Genomic DNA, 20039 nt, shown 5'->3' with positions numbered 1-20039 from the left:
ATAATACAAGCTATTAGTTTTCCGATAATTATAACCATACTCCTAATCGGTCTATAAATTTTTCCAGTGATCCGCAATTTAGTTTCAGACTCCTAATACATTTCCTCCTCCACCATCTGGGGTGGAATATATATAATCATATACAAAAAAGTATACAAGTTATATATATTCTTCAGGTTTAAAATCGTTTTAAGCCTGCCCATCATGGTGAGGAGGAACGCATCGGGAGAAGAATGCGGTGACGATCACCGCTCTGATCAGACGGCTTCGATGCAGGAAGAGGCTTTTAAGAACACAGAAGTACCACATTGGAGAAATCAACTGACGTTTCGGGCTATTGCTGTTAGCTTTGGTCTGAGCTTGGTTTTTAATGTCATTGTCTGTAAGCTGAATCTGACAACTGGTGTTATTCCTTCGTTGAATGTGGCTGCGGGGTTGTTGGGGTACGCCTTGATCAAGTCCTGGACTGCAATATCGGAGAAGTGTGGATTCTTGAAGCAGCCTTTTACGCGACAGGAGAATACTGTTGTTCAGACCTGTGTTGTTGCGTCGTCTGGGATTGCGTTTAGCAGTATGTTCTTGGTTTTGTTTTCTGATTTGTGATTTATTAATGTTTTTCAATTTTGTTTTAGGCAGTTTTAGACATGTCAGAACGTATTTTGTTTGATTATTTACTTGTGCATATTTGTCAGGTGGTACTGCAAGTTATTTATTGGGAATGAGTAAGACTATAGCTGCCCAGGCTGATGCAGGGAACACCCCAAACAACGTCAAGGCGCTCTCCCTTGGCTGGATTATGGGCTACCTCTTCCTCGTTAGCTTTGTTGGTCTGTTCACGATTGTGCCTCTACGAAAGGTAGACTAATTACTAATATTTGTATGATCATTATTCAGATTGGTCACTGATCAATATTATGTTTCTATTACAATTATCATATGAATTTTGGGATTTTTTTTACAGATGATGATCTTGAAGTATAAACTAACGTATCCCAGTGGAACTGCGACTGCCTACCTGATCAACAGTTTCCACACTCCTAAAGGAGCAAAGCAAGCAAAGTAAGTACTGTAACACATTATTTGAATTCTTACTGTTAATTTCTGATATCAATATTTGATTGTCTTGCAACGCAGGAAACAAGTTCATTCGCTCTTCAAGTGGTCTGGGGCTAGCTTTGCTTGGGCATGCTTTCAGTGGTTCTGGACAGCTGCAGATAATTGTGGATTTACTAGCTTTCCTACCTTTGGTCTCAAAGCTTATGCTAAGAAGTAATACTAGTTCTCTAGCAGAGTTTTAAACTAATTGGCCTCTCTGGCTGATTTTTGAGACGTAACATTAATACGATTAACTTTCTGTTGCAGGTTTTATTTTGATTTTTCAGCCACATATATTGGTGTTGGTATGATATGTCCTTATATGGTCAATATATCATTGTTGATTGGAGGTATACTCTCATGGGGTATAATGTGGCCGGCTATTGAAGCTAAGAAAGGCGACTGGTATAAAGCTGATTTACCAGCAAGCAGCCTCCATGGCATTCAAGGATACAGGGTATGCTCATCTATATACATTCTCTTAACTGAATTTGCATTGTGTTTATCTATGTGTGATGTACATGTATAACAATATTCATATTATCTTAACAGGTGTTCATAGCTATATCAATGATGCTTGGTGATGGACTTTTTCATGTTGTCTACATGCTTACTTCAACCATCATTAGTTTTGCAAAGAAGCAAGCATCTTCCGAGGCCTCGGAAGCAGATGACAACTTAGACCAACAGAGAAGAAAAGAGTATTTCTTGAAAGATCAAATTCCAAATGCAGTTGCTGTAGGTGGTTATTTGGGTTTGGCACTCTTATCTATCATTGTGGTGCCACATATATTTCCTCAGTTAAAATGGTACCACATAGCCGTCGCTTACTTGATAGCCCCCGTCTTGGCCTTCTGCAATGCCTATGGTTGTGGTCTCAGTGACTGGTCTCTAGCCTCCAACTACGGAAAACTTGCTATCCTAATATTCAGTTCTTGGGTTGGGCTTAATGACGGTGGTGTCCTTGCTGGTCTAGCTTCATGCGGATTAATGATGAGCATTGTTTCAACAGCCTCTGACCTTATGCAGGACTTCAAGACAGGCTACCTCACTTTATCATCACCTCGTGCTATGTTCTTCAGCCAAATTCTTGGAACTGCCATGGGATGCTTTATAACCCCTCTGGTATTCTGGATCTTCTACAAAGCCTTCAGTGTAGGTGATCCCGAGGGCTCATATCCAGCGCCATACGGCTTGATGTACCGTGGTATTGCCCTTCTTGGAGTAGAAGGCTTCTCATCTCTCCCAAAGAACTGTCTTAACCTTGCTATTGGCTTCTTCATAGCTGCCATAGTAATAAACATCATCGTCGAGTTGTTGAGGAAGTTTGAAACCAAGTACAGGCTCTATAGGTTCATTCCTAGTCCAATGTGCATGGCAATCCCATTCTATCTGGGAGCATACTTTGCCATAGACATGTGCGTCGGAAGCTTGATCCTCTTCATCTGGGAATTGAAAGACAAGAAAGAGGCCAGGGCTTATGCACCAGCTGTGGCATCTGGTATGATCTGTGGTGATTCACTCTGGGGTATTCCTGCAGCTATTTTGGCTTTGGCTGGTTTAAAGCCTCCTGTGTGCATGAGGTTCTTATCAGCTGCTGCCAATGCAAGAGTGGACAAACTATTGGGAAGCTAAAGATAGAGTCTGAATAATTCAACAGTTGCTTCTGCATTCTTTAAGATGTATATATATTAATGCACTGTGTTTAAAGCTAAAGCTAAAGATCCTTCTCTTTTCTCTAAAGTTCTAGTACTAGCAGATGGTTCAAGTTCAAAAATTGGAAACAGTTTATTCTAGCCATTTTAATTAATCAAATACATATATAAATGGACTTTTAATTATCATCATTATTAGTTCTGACCATCATGAGATTTTATACATCTGAAGACATTAATTATAATGTTTATATTTATAAAAAAATTACATTAATAAAATTGTAGTTATATTTATTTACTAAAATTTGGAATATAGTTAATCTTGAAAATCTAAACCAGAATATTTATTATGTTTATATTTATAAAAATTACATTAATTATAATGTTTATATTTATAAAAATTTGGTTATTTCGATTTAAACCAAAATATTATATCAAAAACCGAACTAAACCGATATTTTTTTTCGGTTCAAACCGAAAAAACGAACTAACAGAAATTTTGAAAAAAACTAAACCAAATCGAACCAAAATTATACGGTTTAGTTTTATGGTTTCGGTTTGGTTTTTCTCACCCACAATTCCATGTAAGGCGGACCAAATCAAGAATAAAATTTTCTAAATTTCTCAAATTTATTTTTTACTTAAGAAAAAATTAGTCAAAATTAACCAGAATATCTCTCTAACAAAATTCATAGAAGAGTAATGATAGGCGTGCAGAAACTGATACAGATATTTGCACAGAATGAACTGGAATCTATTAACGCTCCTTTTTTTTAATTTTTTAATCTATCCTCATGTACCTGTGCTCTTCTCAGTCTTCAGTTCCTTAACCTATTGTTTTATTTACAAGTTTTACATCTCAATTTATAATTTTATCATCTTAAATATAAAATAAAGACAAACAAACAATAAATTCTTTTATTTAATATGATACAATATATAAACAATAATATATCACTGACAGATGAAACAATATATTGAATATCTTTTGTACTTTAATATTTTTTTATGACTTCTATAAGAATAGTGTAAAATTAAATATAATATACATATTTTTGTATAAGTTATTAAGTTCAAGTCAACTTGTATAATATTAAGATATTATATAGAGGAAGAATAATATTATTAACAACATAAACTATTGATGAGATAAAGTAGTTGGAAATTGGCATATTGTAGTTAAAGTGATTTTAAATTTTATATCTTAGATTGTATTTTTAATTTATCATTTTTCCATGTATACTTTGAAAATTATAATTTTATTATACCTCACTTTTTTATATTGTACTCCAAAAATATTTATATATAAAAAATTGACTAAAACGAAAAAAGACTTAAATATTAGTAATTTATCCACAAATATGAATATTTGATAAAATTATATTTGGTTCTTATTGTATACAATTTTGGTGAAAAGTCGCTAAAACATACTCGGTATATTCTGAAGAATTATCATTTGACTTTTTACTGGTAATTTAAAATATAAAAATATATCTCTACATATTTTTTTAAAAGAATATAGATGTTAAATTTTTATTTAAAAAGAAAATTCAAAACAATGTGTACAATTATTTTGAGGGAGACAACTAATGATACAAGCTGTTAGTTTCCGATAATTATAACCATACTCCTAATCATCTATAAATTTTCCAGTGATCTGCAATTTAGTTTCAGACTCCTAGTACATTTCCTCCTCCACCATCTCGGGGTGGAATATATATAATCATATACAAAAAAATATACAAATTATATATATTCTTCAGGTTTCCTGTTCATCATGGTGAGGAGGAACGCTTCTGGAGAAAAATGCTTTTGAACTTGCAGGTCAACTTTGACTTTATTATAAGTATTTATTTTATTTTCCAAAACTAAATTATTTATATTTGGATAATATTTAGGAGACAAATAAAATGAGAAACTGAATAGTACAATGTAAACAACAGGAAGGAGTATTTTCTCTCAAGAAATTATACTCTAAAATTGGGTTTCTGATAAGATTTCATTTTTTTACCGTTACAAACAAGACTAAAGAATATTTATTTCACGGAATATTTTATATACTCCTAGAGAATGAGGGATATTATAAATAGTTTTTTTTTTCTTTTGAAACTAGGGATATTATAAATAGTTAAAATCCAATTGAAATTAGGCATATACCCGGTGTAAATATAATCATAATTACATGAAATCAGTTATCATAATCACATGGAATCAGTTATTCCATAATCACATGGACCAAATCAAGAATAAAATTCTCTAAATTTCAAAAAATTATTCTTACATAAGAAAAAATTGGTCAAAATTAAACCAAAATATTTCCCCAACAAAAAATTCAAAAAAAGATATTCATAGAATAAACACATGTAAAAATCACAATATTTAGAGGGAGACAACTAATAATACAAGCGGTTAGTTTTCCAATAAATATAACCATACTCCTAATCAGTCTATGTGGTCGTTTGGTTGACAGGAAGTTAGCGAGGTATTTAAAATACCTGGGAAGTGACTATCTATCCAGTTGTTTGGTTTACCATAAACACTGGAAGTTGAATTCACCGGTAAGTTCTAATACCCATGAAACCTAGGAAGTAATTTACCCAGTCCCCCCTCGGTGACTCACACTTCCGATAGATTTGTGACTCACACTTCCGATAGATTTAATTCATATGTATTATATAATTGACATAAACCACTCTAAAATAATATATTAAAATAATAATAATAATTAGTTAAAATTAAGAAAATATAAAAATTATTATTATTATTATTATTATTATTGTCATCATCATATTTAACTCAAAATATTATTGTTAAATTATATTTCTTCATTAAGAATATAAAATATATTCTTTGAATTTAATAAAAAAATATTGAGAAAATACATATTAATAATATTTTTTTGTCAAAATTTTAAAAGTATAAAAATATAATACGGAGCCACGAATAAGTTTGAATAATTAATTAGTTTAACAACTTTATATACAATTTTATATAAAATAAAAAAATTGTATTAATTATTTTTTTTGTTTAGTTATCAGTATGGACTATTTTATTCCCAAAAAGATTGGAGTAATTTTAAAAATTTATATAAATTTTTATGATTATTATTTTTGTCAAATAATATTATTTATCATTTAATAATAAAAAATATTATGATTATTAAAATATAATAGGTCGGAAGTTAAACATGCAAGAAAACAACAATATGCAGGAAGTATATTATCCTGTCAACCAAACAAATTTATAGTACTTACCGGATATTTAGAAAAGATGGGAAGTTGAAGTTTCTGCAGGAAATCACTTCCCACATGATACCAAACAGTCACTATAAATCTATCGAGTGATCAGCAATTTAGTTTCAGACTCCTAATCCATTTCCTCCTCCACCAACTGGGGTGGAATATATATAATTATATACAAAAAAGTATACAAGTTATATATATTCTTCAAGTTTAAAATCGTTTTAAGCCTACCCATCATGGTGACGAGGAACGCTTCTGGAGAAGAATGCAGTAATGATCACCGGTCTGATCAGACGGCTTCGATGCAGGAAGAGGCTTTTAAGAACACAGAAGTACCACATTGGAGAAATCAACTGACGTTTCGGGCTATTGCTGTTAGCTTTGGTCTGAGCTTGGTTTTTAATGTCATTGTCTGTAAGCTGAATCTGACAACTGGTGTTATTCCTTCGCTGAGTGTGGCTGCGGGGTTGTTGGGGTACGCGTTGATCAAGGCCTGGACTGCGATATCGGAGAAGTGTGGATTCTTGAAGCAGCCTTTTACGCGACAGGAGAATACTGTTGTTCAGACCTGTGTTGTTGCATCATCTGGGATTGCGTTTAGCAGTATGTTCTTGGTTTTGTTTTCTGATTTGTGATTTATTAATGTGTTTCAATTTTGTTTTAGACAGTTTTAGACATGCCTGAACGTATTTTGGTTGATTATTTACTTGTGTATATTCTGTCAGGTGGTACTGCAAGTTATTTATTGGGTATGAGTAAGACTATAGCTGCCCAGGCTGATGCAGGGAACACCCCAAACAACGTCAAGTCGCTCTCCCTTGGCTGGATTATGGGCTACCTCTTCCTCGTTAGCTTTGTTGGTCTGTTCACGATTGTGCCTCTACGAAAGGTAGACTAATTTTTGTATGATCATTATTGAGATTGATCACTAGTTAGCATGAATTTCCATTACAATTATCATATGAATTTTGGAGTTTTTTATACAGATGATGATCTTGAAGTATAAACTGACGTATCCCAGTGGAACTGCAACTGCCTATCTGATCAACAGTTTCCACACTCCTAAAGGAGCAAAGCAAGCAAAGTAAGTACTGTAACACATAATTAATGACTATCATGACATATCTTGTATAGTTGTATGTTGTTTGATGAATTCTTACTGTTAATTTCTGATATTAATATTTGATGGTCTTGCAACACAGGAAACAAGTTCATTCGCTCTTCAAGTGGTCTGGCGCTAGCTTTGCTTGGGCATGTTTCCAGTGGTTCTGGACAGCTGCAGAAAATTGTGGATTTACTAGCTTTCCTACCTTTGGTCTCAAAGCTTATGCTAAGAAGTAATACTAGTTCTCTAGCAGAGTTTTAAACTAATTGGCCACTCTGGCTGATTTTTGAGACGTAACATTAATACTATTAACTTTCTGTTGCAGGTTTTATTTTGATTTTTCAGCCACATATATTGGTGTTGGTATGATATGTCCTTATATGGTCAATATATCATTGTTGATTGGAGGCATACTCTCATGGGGTATAATGTGGCCGGCTATTGAAGCTAAGAAAGGCGACTGGTATAAAGCTGATTTACCAGCAAGTAGCCTCCATGGCATTCAAGGATACAGGGTATGCTCATCTATATACATACTTTTAACTGAATTTTCAATGTGTTTATATATGTGTGATGTACATGTATAACAATATTCATATTATCTTAACAGGTGTTCATTGCTATATCAATGATGCTTGGTGATGGACTTTTTCATGTTGTCTACATGCTTACTTCAACCATCATTAGTGTTGCAAAGAAGCAAGCATCTTCTGAGGCCTCGGAAGCAGATGACAACTTAGACCAACAGAGAAGAAAAGAGTATTTCTTGAAAGATCAAATTCCAAATGCAGTTGCTGTAGGTGGTTATGCGGGTTTGGCACTCTTATCTATCATTGTGGTGCCACATATATTTCATCAGTTGAAATGGTACCACATAGCCGTGGCTTACTTGATAGCCCCAGTCTTGGCCTTCTGCAATGCCTATGGTTGTGGTCTCAGTGACTGGTCTCTAGCCTCCAACTACGGAAAACTTGCTATCCTAATATTCAGTTCTTGGGTTGGGCTTAATGACGGTGGTGTCCTTGCTGGTCTAGCTTCATGCGGATTAATGATGAGCATTGTTTCAACAGCCTCTGACCTTATGCAGGACTTCAAGACAGGCTACCTCACTTTATCATCACCTCGTGCTATGTTCTTCAGCCAAATTCTTGGAACTGCCATGGGATGCTTTATAACCCCTCTGGTATTCTGGATCTTCTACAAAGCCTTCAGTGTAGGTGATCCCGAGGGCTCATATCCAGCGCCATACGGCTTGATGTACCGTGGCATTGCCCTTCTTGGAGTAGAAGGCTTCTCATCTCTCCCAAAGAACTGTCTTAACCTTGCTATTGGCTTCTTCATAGCTGCCATAGTAATAAACATCATCGTCGAGTTGTTGAAGAAGTTTGAAACCAAGTACAGGCTCTATAGGTTCATTCCCAGTCCAATGTGCATGGCAATCCCATTCTATCTGGGAGCATACTTTGCCATAGACATGTGCGTCGGAAGCTTGATCCTCTTCATCTGGGAATTGAAAGACAAGAAAGAGGCCAGGGCTTATGCACCAGCTGTGGCATCTGGTTTGATCTGTGGTGATTCACTCTGGGGTATTCCTGCAGCTATCTTGGCTTTGGCTGGTTTAAAGCCTCCTGTGTGCATGAGGTTCTTGTCAGCTGCTGCCAATGCTAGAGTGGACAAACTATTGGGAAGCTAAAGATAGAGTCTAAATAATTTATCAGCTGCTTCTGCATTCTTTAAGATGTATATATATCTATTAATGCACTGTGTTTAAAGCTAAAGCTAAAGATCCTTCTCTTTTCTCTAAAGTTCTATAATTCTATTAGCAGATAGTTCAAGTTGAAAAATTGGAATCAGTTGATTTTAGCCATTTTATTTTAATTTAATTAAATATGTGTATAATTGGATTTTAATTACCATCATTATTAATTCCGACCATCATCAAATTTTGTCGATTTGAAGACATTAATTATAATGTTCATGTTTATAAAAATATTACATTAATAAAATTATATTTATATTTATTTATTTTATTAATTTAATTCTAAAATTTAAAATATAATTAATCTTGAAAATCTAAACCTACTATATTGATATCTTCAATAAAAAAGAATATAAAGCTACTCGTAAATTTATTAAGAGGTTAATTTCTGATAAAATTATATGCAACTAATTTAAAACAAAATTTTAATAACATTTTTTAAATTTTTTAACCAAAATTAGTCAAAAAATTAAAAGAAAACATATGCTTATATAAATGGATTTTTGATTACCATCATTATTAATCCCGACCATCATCAAATTTTATCGATTTGAGGATATTAATTATAATGTTTACGTTTATAAAAAAACTAACATTAATATTATTTATTTATTTATTTTATTAATTAAAATCTAAAATTTGGAATATAGTTAATCTTTTTTTTTTGCTAAGAGAATATAGTTAATTTCGAAAATCTATACCTAATATTTTCAATAAAAGTAAACTTTAGTAAGAGGTTTATTTATGATAAAAATATATACAACTAATTTGAAACAAAATTTTAACAACAATTTTTGTTTTTTGATAAATTTTTAAAAACAACTAGTCTAAAAATTAAAAGAAAACATAAGCTATTATTGTTACTTCCTTATATAAACACCACCTGTTAATCTGTGACACGACACGAACCGAAACATATACTGTATGTTGTTAAAACTCTTCTTGTTCTTAAGGTTGTCTAGCTGAAGGGTTTTGTATGTCTGTCTGTATGTATATGTCACACAAAACAAAGTACTAAGATATCCGTGTGTGTGCCTTGATTTTAATTCAAAAACACAAGTACAACAGAGAGTACTAGAGCTATTGTGTGCTTGAATGAGAAACTTGGATGATGCTTATCTCAGTTCCAAAACAATGATCAAAGCTCTTGTTTTTGTGATACTATTATCCCTTTCATTTAGGTCAATCTCTGCCGTTGATTTTGAAGATGAAGATGGACTAGTACAATGGCAGATCCTCACTAAATTCAATTTCTCTTCTCAGATCCGGACCCATCCTCACATCCTGCTCCTGATCACTGTTCCATGTAATTCTTTCTCCTTTTCTTCTTATATGTGTATGTTTTTACTTTTTGTGTGTGTGTTTGTGCGTGTGTGTTTTTTTTCCTTCGTTCAGGGAGTGGATAAAGATGAAGGTATTGGCCTTTTTGGCTAACATTTTAGCTTTAAATTCAATCCTAATCACTAAAAATTACAAAATTTGCTGCTGGGTATTTGTAAAAGCTGGAAAGATTTAACCTTTATACGGGTTTATCAATTTGAATTGAATAAACTTATTGGCTTGTACAGTTAGCAGATTAATGTTTGAGCTCAAAATGCATTCCTATTTTCAGTATTTGCTAAAGGGTATTTGTAAAAGCTAGAAAGATTTAACCATTATATGGCTAGTATCACCTGTGCTACGATGTTTGCTAATTTGTGGTTATTTTGGTTATTGATGAAAGCGGATGTTAGCATAACGGTACTAATAAGAACAATATAACATACATTTTTGAGTGATTAGCTTACTTCTGAACTAAATATAAAACAGTTCTATACCAAGCCATGGTTCTACAGAGTGAGTTAATTTTGCAGAATTATGAAGTTAATGTTTTCGAGATGGTTATTTTTTCTTTACACATAAGGTTACTATGCCATGGAGGATATAGAAAATCTCTAAAGCGGGGTTCATGTACGAATACAGTACTATTATTATCTAGTACAGAAGATAAATAACCTTATAAAGTCCATATTAGTTTTATATCAACCTTGTCAATCACCATTACATAACAACACATGTCTTCTTGTCGTCCGGGATCTAGACAAAATGTATGAGATACTAAAGTTCTGTCTGAAGTTAAATTGCAGGCGTTATTATGTTGGTGGTGCTATATTTTTGGTTTCATGATCTTGTATTTATAGGATTAAAAAAGGAAATTGGTACATAGCGTTCAGTAATTTGACTAGCAAAGTTTGAATGTAGGTTACCTCTTCATAGCAAGTAGTTAACATGGTTCTAATGGCAATCTATTGTGACTTGGTTGATTTTTTTGCTAAATATGGTTGTTGGTAGTTTTCTTGATTACTTCGCAATAGTACATAAGTTAATGGGTCATTTGTCATATCACATATATAATGTTGGCAGCATATGCTCCATGATCCTGATCAGTGCATTATTAATGTGATCAGGGTTCGGCGAATCTCGATCTCTTATGAGGGATTTGGCTCAAGTGGTTAATAGTAAGCAAAAGAAATTTGGTACTCTGAAGCTCATGTTTGTACATAGAAATAGTGATAAGGTGCTTGCTGAAGCTCTTGGCGCTAAAGACGGAATAAAATTTTTGTATTTTCGCCAATCTTTGTCTTACAAATACCAAGGCCCGCTTCGGGTACAGAACATATTGTCTTCTGTTTATCATCTTATGTCACTTCCGCCGAAAGATATTCCCCTCAAATTTTTAACCACGGCCGAGGACTTGAAATCATTTACCGAATCAACTGACAAGGTATTACTAGTCATGGAATTCTGCGGATGGACCTCCAGATTACTGACCAAGGCCAAGAACAGTGTGACTGATAATGGATTTGGTATTTTCTGCTCCATTTAAAGTTATATGCACTTAACTGCCCACAGGATTAATAGATATAATTACCTTGAAATTATATGGTCGCAATTGGAACATTAGAGGCCAAGTTTATAGTTAGAGTTGGGTCAATGAAATTGGCATTGTAGTTTTTTTCACATCTTTGACTATCATCGCGTCACATAGCAGCAGATCCGGTTTCTTTTATGTTGATATAAACGTAATGTTTGGCTTCTCATATTCATTTTAATAGAACAATGTTATTCTTTTAATAAAATGATCTAATTTGTGAACTTCTTTCTTTGCTGTTTAAATTTCACTAAATTGTTTGAGCACAGTTTGTTATTTGACTAAGTTTCACCTGGATCGGTGGTTCTTAAGATTACCTACACTGAGGCGCTAAAACCTTGATTATTGCAGAGAGTATCTTTAACATTGCTAATGGAACATTTTCTCCAGGAGGGAAGAATATGCAGAAGGTGCAGAACTTTTTTGGTTACTGTAAAAATATAAAACAAATAGAAATTTGGCAACTACTATATAATATATTATGATAATAACAGCAGATCGAAAGCGAACAGAACTGTGGTGCTTACAGTGGAAATCTTTGGACTGGAGAGTTTTCCGCAAATAATATGAGTCAATTCCCGGGATCTGGGCTGCCTACTGACGGGGATTTCTGTAGCTCTGAAGAGTTCCATAAGTATGAAACTTTTTTGGTAGAGTTGTCGGTAATTGCAAAAGAATTTTTCCTGCCACCTGAAAGGATAAGATTTGGTTTGGTCCAGGAGAGAGCTCTGCTTTCATTCCTTGGTATCAAATATTCTGGTCCATGGTTGGCGATGCTTCACTTTGCAGGATGCCCTAGTTGTTCAAAGGTTCTGGGAGAAGGTGATGATATCAGACATGCTATAAAGATGCAAGCTTCACCTGTTTTAGAGGCATGTTGTTCTATTGACCGTTTTACTTGTCATCTTCATGTTTGATATTAATGCATTTATGTACTTTATTCCTGAAGAATAAAGATTAATCACGTGTTAAAAAAATGTATATTTCATATGAACTGCTCTTCGCATCTTCTCACCTGAACATTTTTAACAAACCCAAAGTGCACACATTTACTGTTTAGCTAGATGTAGTGGAAACCTTTATCATTTTGTGAAAAAGCATCATAAGTCAGCAGTTGCATAAATTGCCACTGTCTGTAGTATTAGACCAGTCTTTTTCTTTTTACATGCTGACATCATTCTGTTGGAAGTATGGAATTTTGTCATCCGCAGCAAGAGTATTATGTTGTGATAAGATGTTCCACTAAATCTATCCACACCATACTCATTCTGTTTTGTCATTTTTTGATATTGTATGCAGCTTGAGGGTGATGCGAATGGTCTTGATCCTCCTATTCCTGCAAACAAGCCATCAATAGTTCTTTTTATTGATAGATCATCTGAGTCATTGGATGTTAGGAAAAAGAGCAGTGAAGCCCTTGGTGTATTCAGAGAATTGGCTCTGCACCATCAAATGAATGAGGAAACAACTGCAAAGTCTCAAAGAACTTCCATGGGAAATTACCAATCGTCACTTAGTACTCTTGGACATCCTAAATTTGATATGTCTCCTTCATCTCAAAAGATAACGGAACTGAAAGATAAGATGTCTGTCATGTTATTGGACAAGGGAAAACACATTACCATCAATAAAGCTGTTACAGATTTACAAGGTGGCTCTTTGCAGGAGATACTGACGTATCTTATTCAGCATAAGAAAGAAATCAAAATAAGCTCACTTGCCAAAAATGCAGGATTTCAACTTTTATCGGATGATTTTACTGTAAAAGTTGCAGAAGAGTCACCGGCAGACTTAAATGTGCAGTCTAATCAGGTTTCGACAGAAGTACAGGAAGAACATCCTGAAGGCAGTGACAGTGGTCATCTTCGCCAGAATCAGACACCACATATGGCTGGTGGCAGAGTTGAAAAACCTGAAAATTCTGCAGATGGTAAACAGAAAGAAGTCAAGGAAACTATTGTTGATTCAACCAAAGTATTATCTGCAGGTATCGATTCTCGTTATAATGTTGACCACATTGCTAATACTGCACACAGTGAGAAAATTCCTCCAAATGTTGATCACAATTTCCCAGGTTCTGTGGGGTCCTTTTTCTTTTCTGATGGTGGATTTCGGCTACTTAAGGCTCTGGCTCCATCGTCATCGATTCCAATAGTTGTAATAATCGACCCCCTTTCCCACAAGCATTACTTGTTTCCTGAAGAGGAAGTTTTCGGATATTCTTCACTTAGTAATTTTCTGGAGAGGTTTAATAATGGTAGTCTTGTTCCATATAAACACTCCGAGACTTTTACGCGGGCCTCTAGGGAGTCTCCGAGGCCACCTTTTGTAAATTCAAATTTTCATGCAGTGAACTCTGTCCCTCGACTTACCACCAATACATTTTTGGAGTTAGTTGTTGGCAATCAATCAGATATGGCAAATTCCAGTAATGCTTGGAAGAAGGATGTTTTAGTTCTTTTTAGCAATACTTGGTGTGGTTTTTGCCAAAGAATGGAACTTGTTGTTCGTGAAGTATACTCGGCTTTTAAGGGGTACTCGAGGATGCTGAAGGATAAACCTTCATTGATATCTGGTAAGTAGTGAATATTTAGTGTTAAACTGTTCAAGTAGAGAAGTATTTCGAGTTATGATTTTTTTTCATAAACTAATTGCTTATATCTCCTTCTCATTTATATACATTATTATCACTATATTTTGCTTTGATCTAAAATTCTCTCTTCAATTTGCACAATCCTCGTAGAACGTTTTTTCCTGGTTTTCTATGAAGGTAACTTACAAGCATGCTAAAAATTTGTTCCCTCTTAACTTTATTCATCACTAGCTTGCCGTACAATAGAAGAATGAAATATGATTTAAGATTTAAGTGCCAAATTTGCCGTTGGCTGTTACCAGATGTCCAGATCAATGATAAAGATATTTACTCGTAGCACACACTCAGATTTTTGACAGACTTATAGAGTTTCTATAAAAACATGACTAGCTACTTATTTAGGATAGATTTATTTATTTTTCTTAATCAAGAAAGAGAAGAAAATTTCAACCCTCTCACTGTCCTGCTCACCTACTCCATAACTCTTGCTCCAAACCTCCATCTGCCAGAATGGCAAAGAGCTTTATTGTACTTCTGAACTCTTGCAAGTTTATTCAGTTTGGTGACTGTTGTATCTCCTTTCTTTTGGTTGGTTTCCCCAACAGGCATAGGAAGTATCACATTAGTGGTAGTGAACCAGAACAGGTAGCGGTGAAAGTTAAAGTAGAGATTTCGTTAATTATCCGCTGGTAGATATGAGATGTGGTGCTAATGATATTGCATACTATAGCACTTAGCAAATTGTATGTTGATGAACATCTGCTTCTGCATCCTTGCCTGGTAGTGGGAAAGAATTAGATGAGATTATACACACACACACACACGTTAATTTCGTAGGGTGTATCTGTAACTATATATAGGATAAATACATTTAGTACTTATATTTAAATTTTCATTTATCTGAATCGGCGCATCACTCGAGTTAACCAGTTCTGCACAATTTTCCTTTATCTTTTATTATAACCTTTGACTATATCTTAAACGAGTTTAGAAGTTTGATCTTGTATTTGTAATTGCAAAAAACCTAAACTTTCTTAGTTTTATTGATAAATATGTCGAGAGCTTTGATAATGTACCCAAATTCCCACTATAAAGTTGTATTGTGACGATACCCCCCAAACGTCAGGGCTTATCTTTCTACTCTTCCTGTCTCGGAGGCTGACGAAGTATGGCACACAAGTTTTCTTTAGGAGGTACCATATGGTGGCTAGACATCCTTTAGAGATGTTCATGCAGTCAGACTCTCTGGAACTCGTTGAAGGACAGATTAATCTATATATCCCAGCTTCTTTTCTGCTTAAATATGCAACATAAGCTTGTAATACAGATCACATGTGTTCTTTAAAATAATTTTAGTTTTTCAAAGAAATCCAGATTATCCAGAAAAAACAAATCACATATGATTTACTTTTGTTATTAAAATATGCTGGATTAAAACTGGTGTATATCTTACATTTAAGTTGTTTAATTTTAGATAAGTATATGTGACCATGATGTCAGTGTACTAAAGTCTTAACTAAGAAATATGTTATGCTTTCACTTTCTGCATACAATCTTAAAATCTGATTTGTACAAAGTGAAGAATGTTTAGAACCATGGAATGAAACAAATGTCTATTTTTGTGTTTGATGGGTGTTTAGATATGTGGCAGATAATGTGGAAAACACTAATCTGAAGCTCCCGTTGATTTACCTAATGGATTGTACACTGAATGATTGCAGTTTGATCCTGAATTCATCTCTGCAGGTAGACTTGCAACGTCTAATTTTCATTGTTTTCCTCTGTTAGTATATCTGATGCATTCCAATAGTTATGCTAGAAATTAATTGACTCGTTGTATCAACTAGATTTTGTGCAGAATATATTCGTTAAATCCTTCAACAAGTAGTGGCTGACTTTTTAAATTACAATTCAGCTCATATATGTTTTTTGATAAAATGGCATTACATAGAATGCAAATGTATTGATCTAAGCGTTACATTGAATGCAAATTTACTAATCTAGAAGTGCCAAGATATTTATCCGGTACAGAGAGATTGCATTTGTTCGTTTTGGAGTTCCCATACTATAAATCATGTCGTTAGATGAATTCAACCAGTGTATGTACTTAAAATAGCTCCTTAAACACCGATATCTTTAAATATACTCCAATTTCGCAAGTGATTTTGACTCATTTGCACAGTTATAGTCATCATACTAATTCTTGAGCTACGTCCTCTTCTCCGCATTCCGTGACTTCATGAGTCCTTTAAACGGAATCTGGATTGTGTTGCTCTGGCAGAAATGAGCATCAATAAAAATTAAAAAAGTAGTTACAGAGGAAAATAAGTGTCGTTAAAAGTTGTGGGTATATATTTGACTTGATGTTGAAGTTTAAGCTTTCCCGCACCCTACCCCAACAGCCTCCTCATGACTTGATCCTGCGTCTGCAGTCATATTTTACCTAGTAAAGACATGAAGTGACAAGCACATACGGCTGTGTAGGTCTATTGTTGTAATTTAATATTACATTGTTTCATTGTTACAATGACATCAATACTGTTTTTCACCTTCTCATTTACATTCAATGTGCAGAGGGATCTCTATCCTTCTCTGCTGTTATTCCCAGCAGAAAGGAAAGAAGCTGTTCCTTATGGAGGTGATATCACAGTAACTCAAATTATTAATTTTATTGCTGAATATGGAAGTAACTCGGAGAGGCTTTTCGGAGAAAATGGTAATTGGAACTCTGGTTTAACTTTCTGGCTCGAAAAAGATTTAGCCTTGTTTTTTATTTAACAAAATAGCGAAATTCTGCAGGTTTTTTATGGAATAAAGCCTCACAAAGAGTCAAGTATGGAAATTTGCATAAAGATGTGACACAGACTTCAAATATTAAGGATCCTTCTTCATTGACAAATATATACCATGAGGTTCTACTGAAAGACAGAGCACAGAAAATAGAAGTTAAAGATTATGAAATGAGTCCGCAAAGGTACAATCGCCCACATGAAATAGGCACTGACCTGGTTGCTGGTTCAATACTTGTTGCAAGTGAGAAGCTTGTCAATGTACATCCTTTTGACGGATCTAAAATTCTCATTGTTAAAGTAAATCAAAGTACGGGATTCCAAGGTGTAATTATCAACAAGCATATCAGTTGGGACACACTAGGAAAATTAGATGAAGGTTTGGAACTACTAAAACGGGCACCTTTATCTCTTGGGGGTCCTGTGATAATACGAGGAATGCCTCTTGTTTCTCTATCTCGAAAGCTTATGAAATATCGTGATCAGACTGCAGAACCTGAGATCCACTTTCTTGATCAGTGGGAGACGCTTGATGTCATAAAAGCATTACAGGCGGGAGACCGTTCTATTTCAGACTACTGGTTTTTTATGGGGTACTCAAGTTGGGAATGGAAGCAGCTTTTCGATGAGATTGCAGAAGGATCCTGGAAAATAAGCAATGGTATGGAACATTTAGAATGGCCTGAGAGTGATTAGGCTCGCATGTTAAATTATTCAAAGTTTTGGAGCTTTTTAATCAAGATTTTTAAGACCAGGAAAAGAAGGTAGACTGAGTATCAAAGTTTTGAGGTTAGCAAATAGCAGCACATGAATCTGATGGGTAATCCCAAAAAAAGATCCTACTCCACACATTTTACTTTTGACAGATCAGTGTAACAAAACATGTACATTAGTGATTTTGTATTCTATCTTACCATTTTTATTTTTGACAGCCAACCCTGTAATTTAGCTATATTTGTCGAGTTTGTGGGGAAATTAGTCAATACATGTCTTGTCGAGCTGGTGAGGAAATTACCCCTCGTTTCTAAATATATGTCTTTTTTGGTTTTTGATTAGTCAAATTTACTATATATACATGATAATAATAAGAAAAATGAAAAAAAATTATAATATAATAAATGAATATTCTTTACTATTTAATCAACTTTCAGAAAATTAAAATGAATATGTAAACTGAATGGAAGAATACTCGTCTGTTATCATAGTTTTTTAAAATAATAATAATATTACTAATATGACAAATTATTTAAAATAATAATACTCATTTGTCATATAATTTTCAAAATAATAATATTATACTATTACTAATATGATAATTTATTTAAAATAATAATACCACACTGAAACTAATATGACAAATTATTATATTTTGTATCATTTTAGTTGAAGATGCCGTAATTTTAGACCTTTCTGATGTATAGAAGAAGCCAGCAGAAAATCAGTGGAAAGAGGAAAACCCTTTTGCTAAAAAATGAGTTGCATACCAAAACTAAAAAAAATATAGATAATCTCTTCAAAATTTCACCCTCCAACCATCCACTCTCTATGTCTATAATTTTAGCTAAATTGATTTTATTTGTCGAACAGTTACAATAACAAAAGTCATGTCATCGATTATTATATTAAAACAACGGTTTTTCTAGTATGTGCCCATGGGCACATGCTAAGCACCAAATTCTATAATTTTAATGGATTTTGATCGGTTACTACTCCTTTATAATGGTGGACCCTCCTGCAAATTCACCAACCACACCAATAAAAATACACTAAACAAACCCTAACAATACAATCTATTTATAAGAACTTGAAATAATAATAGTGTGACACCCTCCAAATCCGGGTCATAGACTTGGGGGTCACACAACAATATAAACCTGTAAACAATAATAATATATGCATTGACCCTAACATCCACGGACCGCTCCAGGTTATAGTATGAAACAAGCCACAACTTAAGTTATATTACAATACGTCAAATCCCAATCCATATCTTACAACTTACAAACATAAAACGCAGTGCTTACACACAAAAGATACTCAAAAGTTCATAATATCAGCAATTCCTAGCAAGGCTTTCCAACACTCATCCCGATACCTTAGCTTGATGGCTAGCCTGTGGGTCCTCGCTAACAGTAGTCTCTTTCTTCACTGGAAAAGAACATAAGGCATCGCAAGAGTGAGCTTACAGCTCAGCAAGTAATATAAACAATAAACTGAAGTTCAACATTTATCAACAAGAATGAATCAAGGCATCAAGTTCCCTTTTAAAACAATGATTAGAATTGGATATTCATATTTTTATTTAAAAACCAAGGTTAGGCTGCTGATCAGTCACGCACTAACCCCGAGCCAGGTACTTACCAGGCTCTATCACTGGATCCAAGGCACACATTGACCTAATGACCACGAATCTGGTCTGACCACGAATCTGGTCCACATTTATAAAACAATCCAATTCTTTAACAATATAATGAAATCAACGATATCTTAACAACTCAGAATCAATACCATTGGAACAGAAATAATATTACCAAAACAGGATCATAATCGACAAATCAGAACCATGATAATTAGTGGTGCAATACATATCAGGATAAAAGGACAATTCAGAAGTGGGTTCAAGTATCCTCACAATATGTTTGAAGAATATCTTGAGGTTGAAAGGAAGATCAAGTATATAGTGAAGCTAATCTGAGGTTTTGTATAGAGAACAATGTCAGTGGGAATAGCTTGAGGTTTCAAATAGGTTTAACTTGTAGAAATTTCAAGTATTAGGGTGTACAGGTGTGAACATTCTTCAAAAGAGTAATATAGGTATTTGGTAAGACATTGTGTAATTTGGTGAAGTATTGTAGCATATAGACTTGTACTGTGTGGTCATTCAAGGATG

At 34.0% G+C, this 20039-nt stretch overlaps 3 protein-coding genes across 5 annotated transcripts; all 3 read left to right on the top strand.

Moving 5' to 3' along the window:
- The first annotated feature begins 53 nt into the window (after positions 1-53).
- Positions 54-2939, top strand: LOC108195016 (probable metal-nicotianamine transporter YSL7). The gene is made up of 6 exons (XM_017361957.2): positions 54-571; positions 693-856; positions 962-1059; positions 1135-1269; positions 1363-1552; positions 1648-2939. Exons 1-6 carry the CDS (start codon positions 205-207, stop codon positions 2728-2730), a joined length of 2037 nt encoding a protein of 678 aa, XP_017217446.1. The 5' UTR covers positions 54-204; the 3' UTR covers positions 2731-2939.
- Positions 2940-6228: 3289 nt separating this feature from the next.
- LOC108221911 (probable metal-nicotianamine transporter YSL7) lies at positions 6229-8790 on the top strand. Its single transcript, XM_017395773.1, has 6 exons — positions 6229-6595; positions 6718-6881; positions 6979-7076; positions 7195-7329; positions 7423-7612; positions 7708-8790. The coding sequence occupies exons 1-6, from the start codon at positions 6229-6231 to the stop codon at positions 8788-8790; spliced, it is 2037 nt and encodes a 678-aa protein (XP_017251262.1).
- Positions 8791-9756: 966 nt separating this feature from the next.
- Positions 9757-18080, top strand: LOC108204684 (uncharacterized). Of its 3 annotated transcripts, XM_064081978.1 has the most exons (9): positions 9773-10162; positions 11304-11702; positions 12119-12177; positions 12262-12639; positions 13067-13754; positions 13842-14342; positions 16012-16106; positions 16935-17076; positions 17160-18080. In XM_064081978.1, exons 1-9 carry the CDS (start codon positions 9952-9954, stop codon positions 17843-17845), a joined length of 3159 nt encoding a protein of 1052 aa, XP_063938048.1. In that variant the 5' UTR covers positions 9773-9951; the 3' UTR covers positions 17846-18080. The 3 variants fall into 3 exon arrangements, with proteins under 3 accessions (XP_017229738.1, XP_063938048.1, XP_017229737.1); XM_017374249.2 differs by having other exon boundaries at positions 9757-10162; positions 12265-12639; positions 13067-14342; XM_017374248.2 differs by having other exon boundaries at positions 13067-14342.
- The last annotated feature ends 1959 nt before the right edge of the window (positions 18081-20039 follow it).

Source organism: Daucus carota, chromosome 1 (assembly GCF_001625215.2).
Source record: "Daucus carota subsp. sativus chromosome 1, DH1 v3.0, whole genome shotgun sequence".
In the NCBI taxonomy this organism is placed as follows: Eukaryota; Viridiplantae; Streptophyta; class Magnoliopsida; order Apiales; family Apiaceae; genus Daucus; species Daucus carota.
Note: the sequence above shows the minus strand (reverse complement) of the source record. Positions and strands in the feature narration are given on the sequence as shown.

Excerpts from the sequence above, each read along its gene's own strand:
- LOC108204684 (XM_017374248.2), top strand. The coding sequence starts at position 9,952 with ATGAGAAACTTGGATGATGCTTATCTCAGTTCCAAAACAATGATCAAA. Across the intron at positions 14,343-16,011 it reads TAAACCTTCATTGATATCTG|ATAATGTGGAAAACACTAAT; the intron begins GTAAGTAGTGAA and ends GATATGTGGCAG. Across the intron at positions 17,077-17,159 it reads GAGGCTTTTCGGAGAAAATG|GTTTTTTATGGAATAAAGCC; the intron begins GTAATTGGAACT and ends GAAATTCTGCAG.
- LOC108195016 (XM_017361957.2), top strand. The coding sequence starts at position 205 with ATGGTGAGGAGGAACGCATCGGGAGAAGAATGCGGTGACGATCACCGC. Across the intron at positions 572-692 it reads GTCTGGGATTGCGTTTAGCA|GTGGTACTGCAAGTTATTTA; the intron begins GTATGTTCTTGG and ends CATATTTGTCAG. Across the intron at positions 1,060-1,134 it reads AAAGGAGCAAAGCAAGCAAA|GAAACAAGTTCATTCGCTCT; the intron begins GTAAGTACTGTA and ends CTTGCAACGCAG.
- LOC108221911 (XM_017395773.1), top strand. The coding sequence starts at position 6,229 with ATGGTGACGAGGAACGCTTCTGGAGAAGAATGCAGTAATGATCACCGG. Across the intron at positions 7,077-7,194 it reads AAAGGAGCAAAGCAAGCAAA|GAAACAAGTTCATTCGCTCT; the intron begins GTAAGTACTGTA and ends CTTGCAACACAG. Across the intron at positions 7,330-7,422 it reads CTCAAAGCTTATGCTAAGAA|GTTTTATTTTGATTTTTCAG; the intron begins GTAATACTAGTT and ends TTTCTGTTGCAG.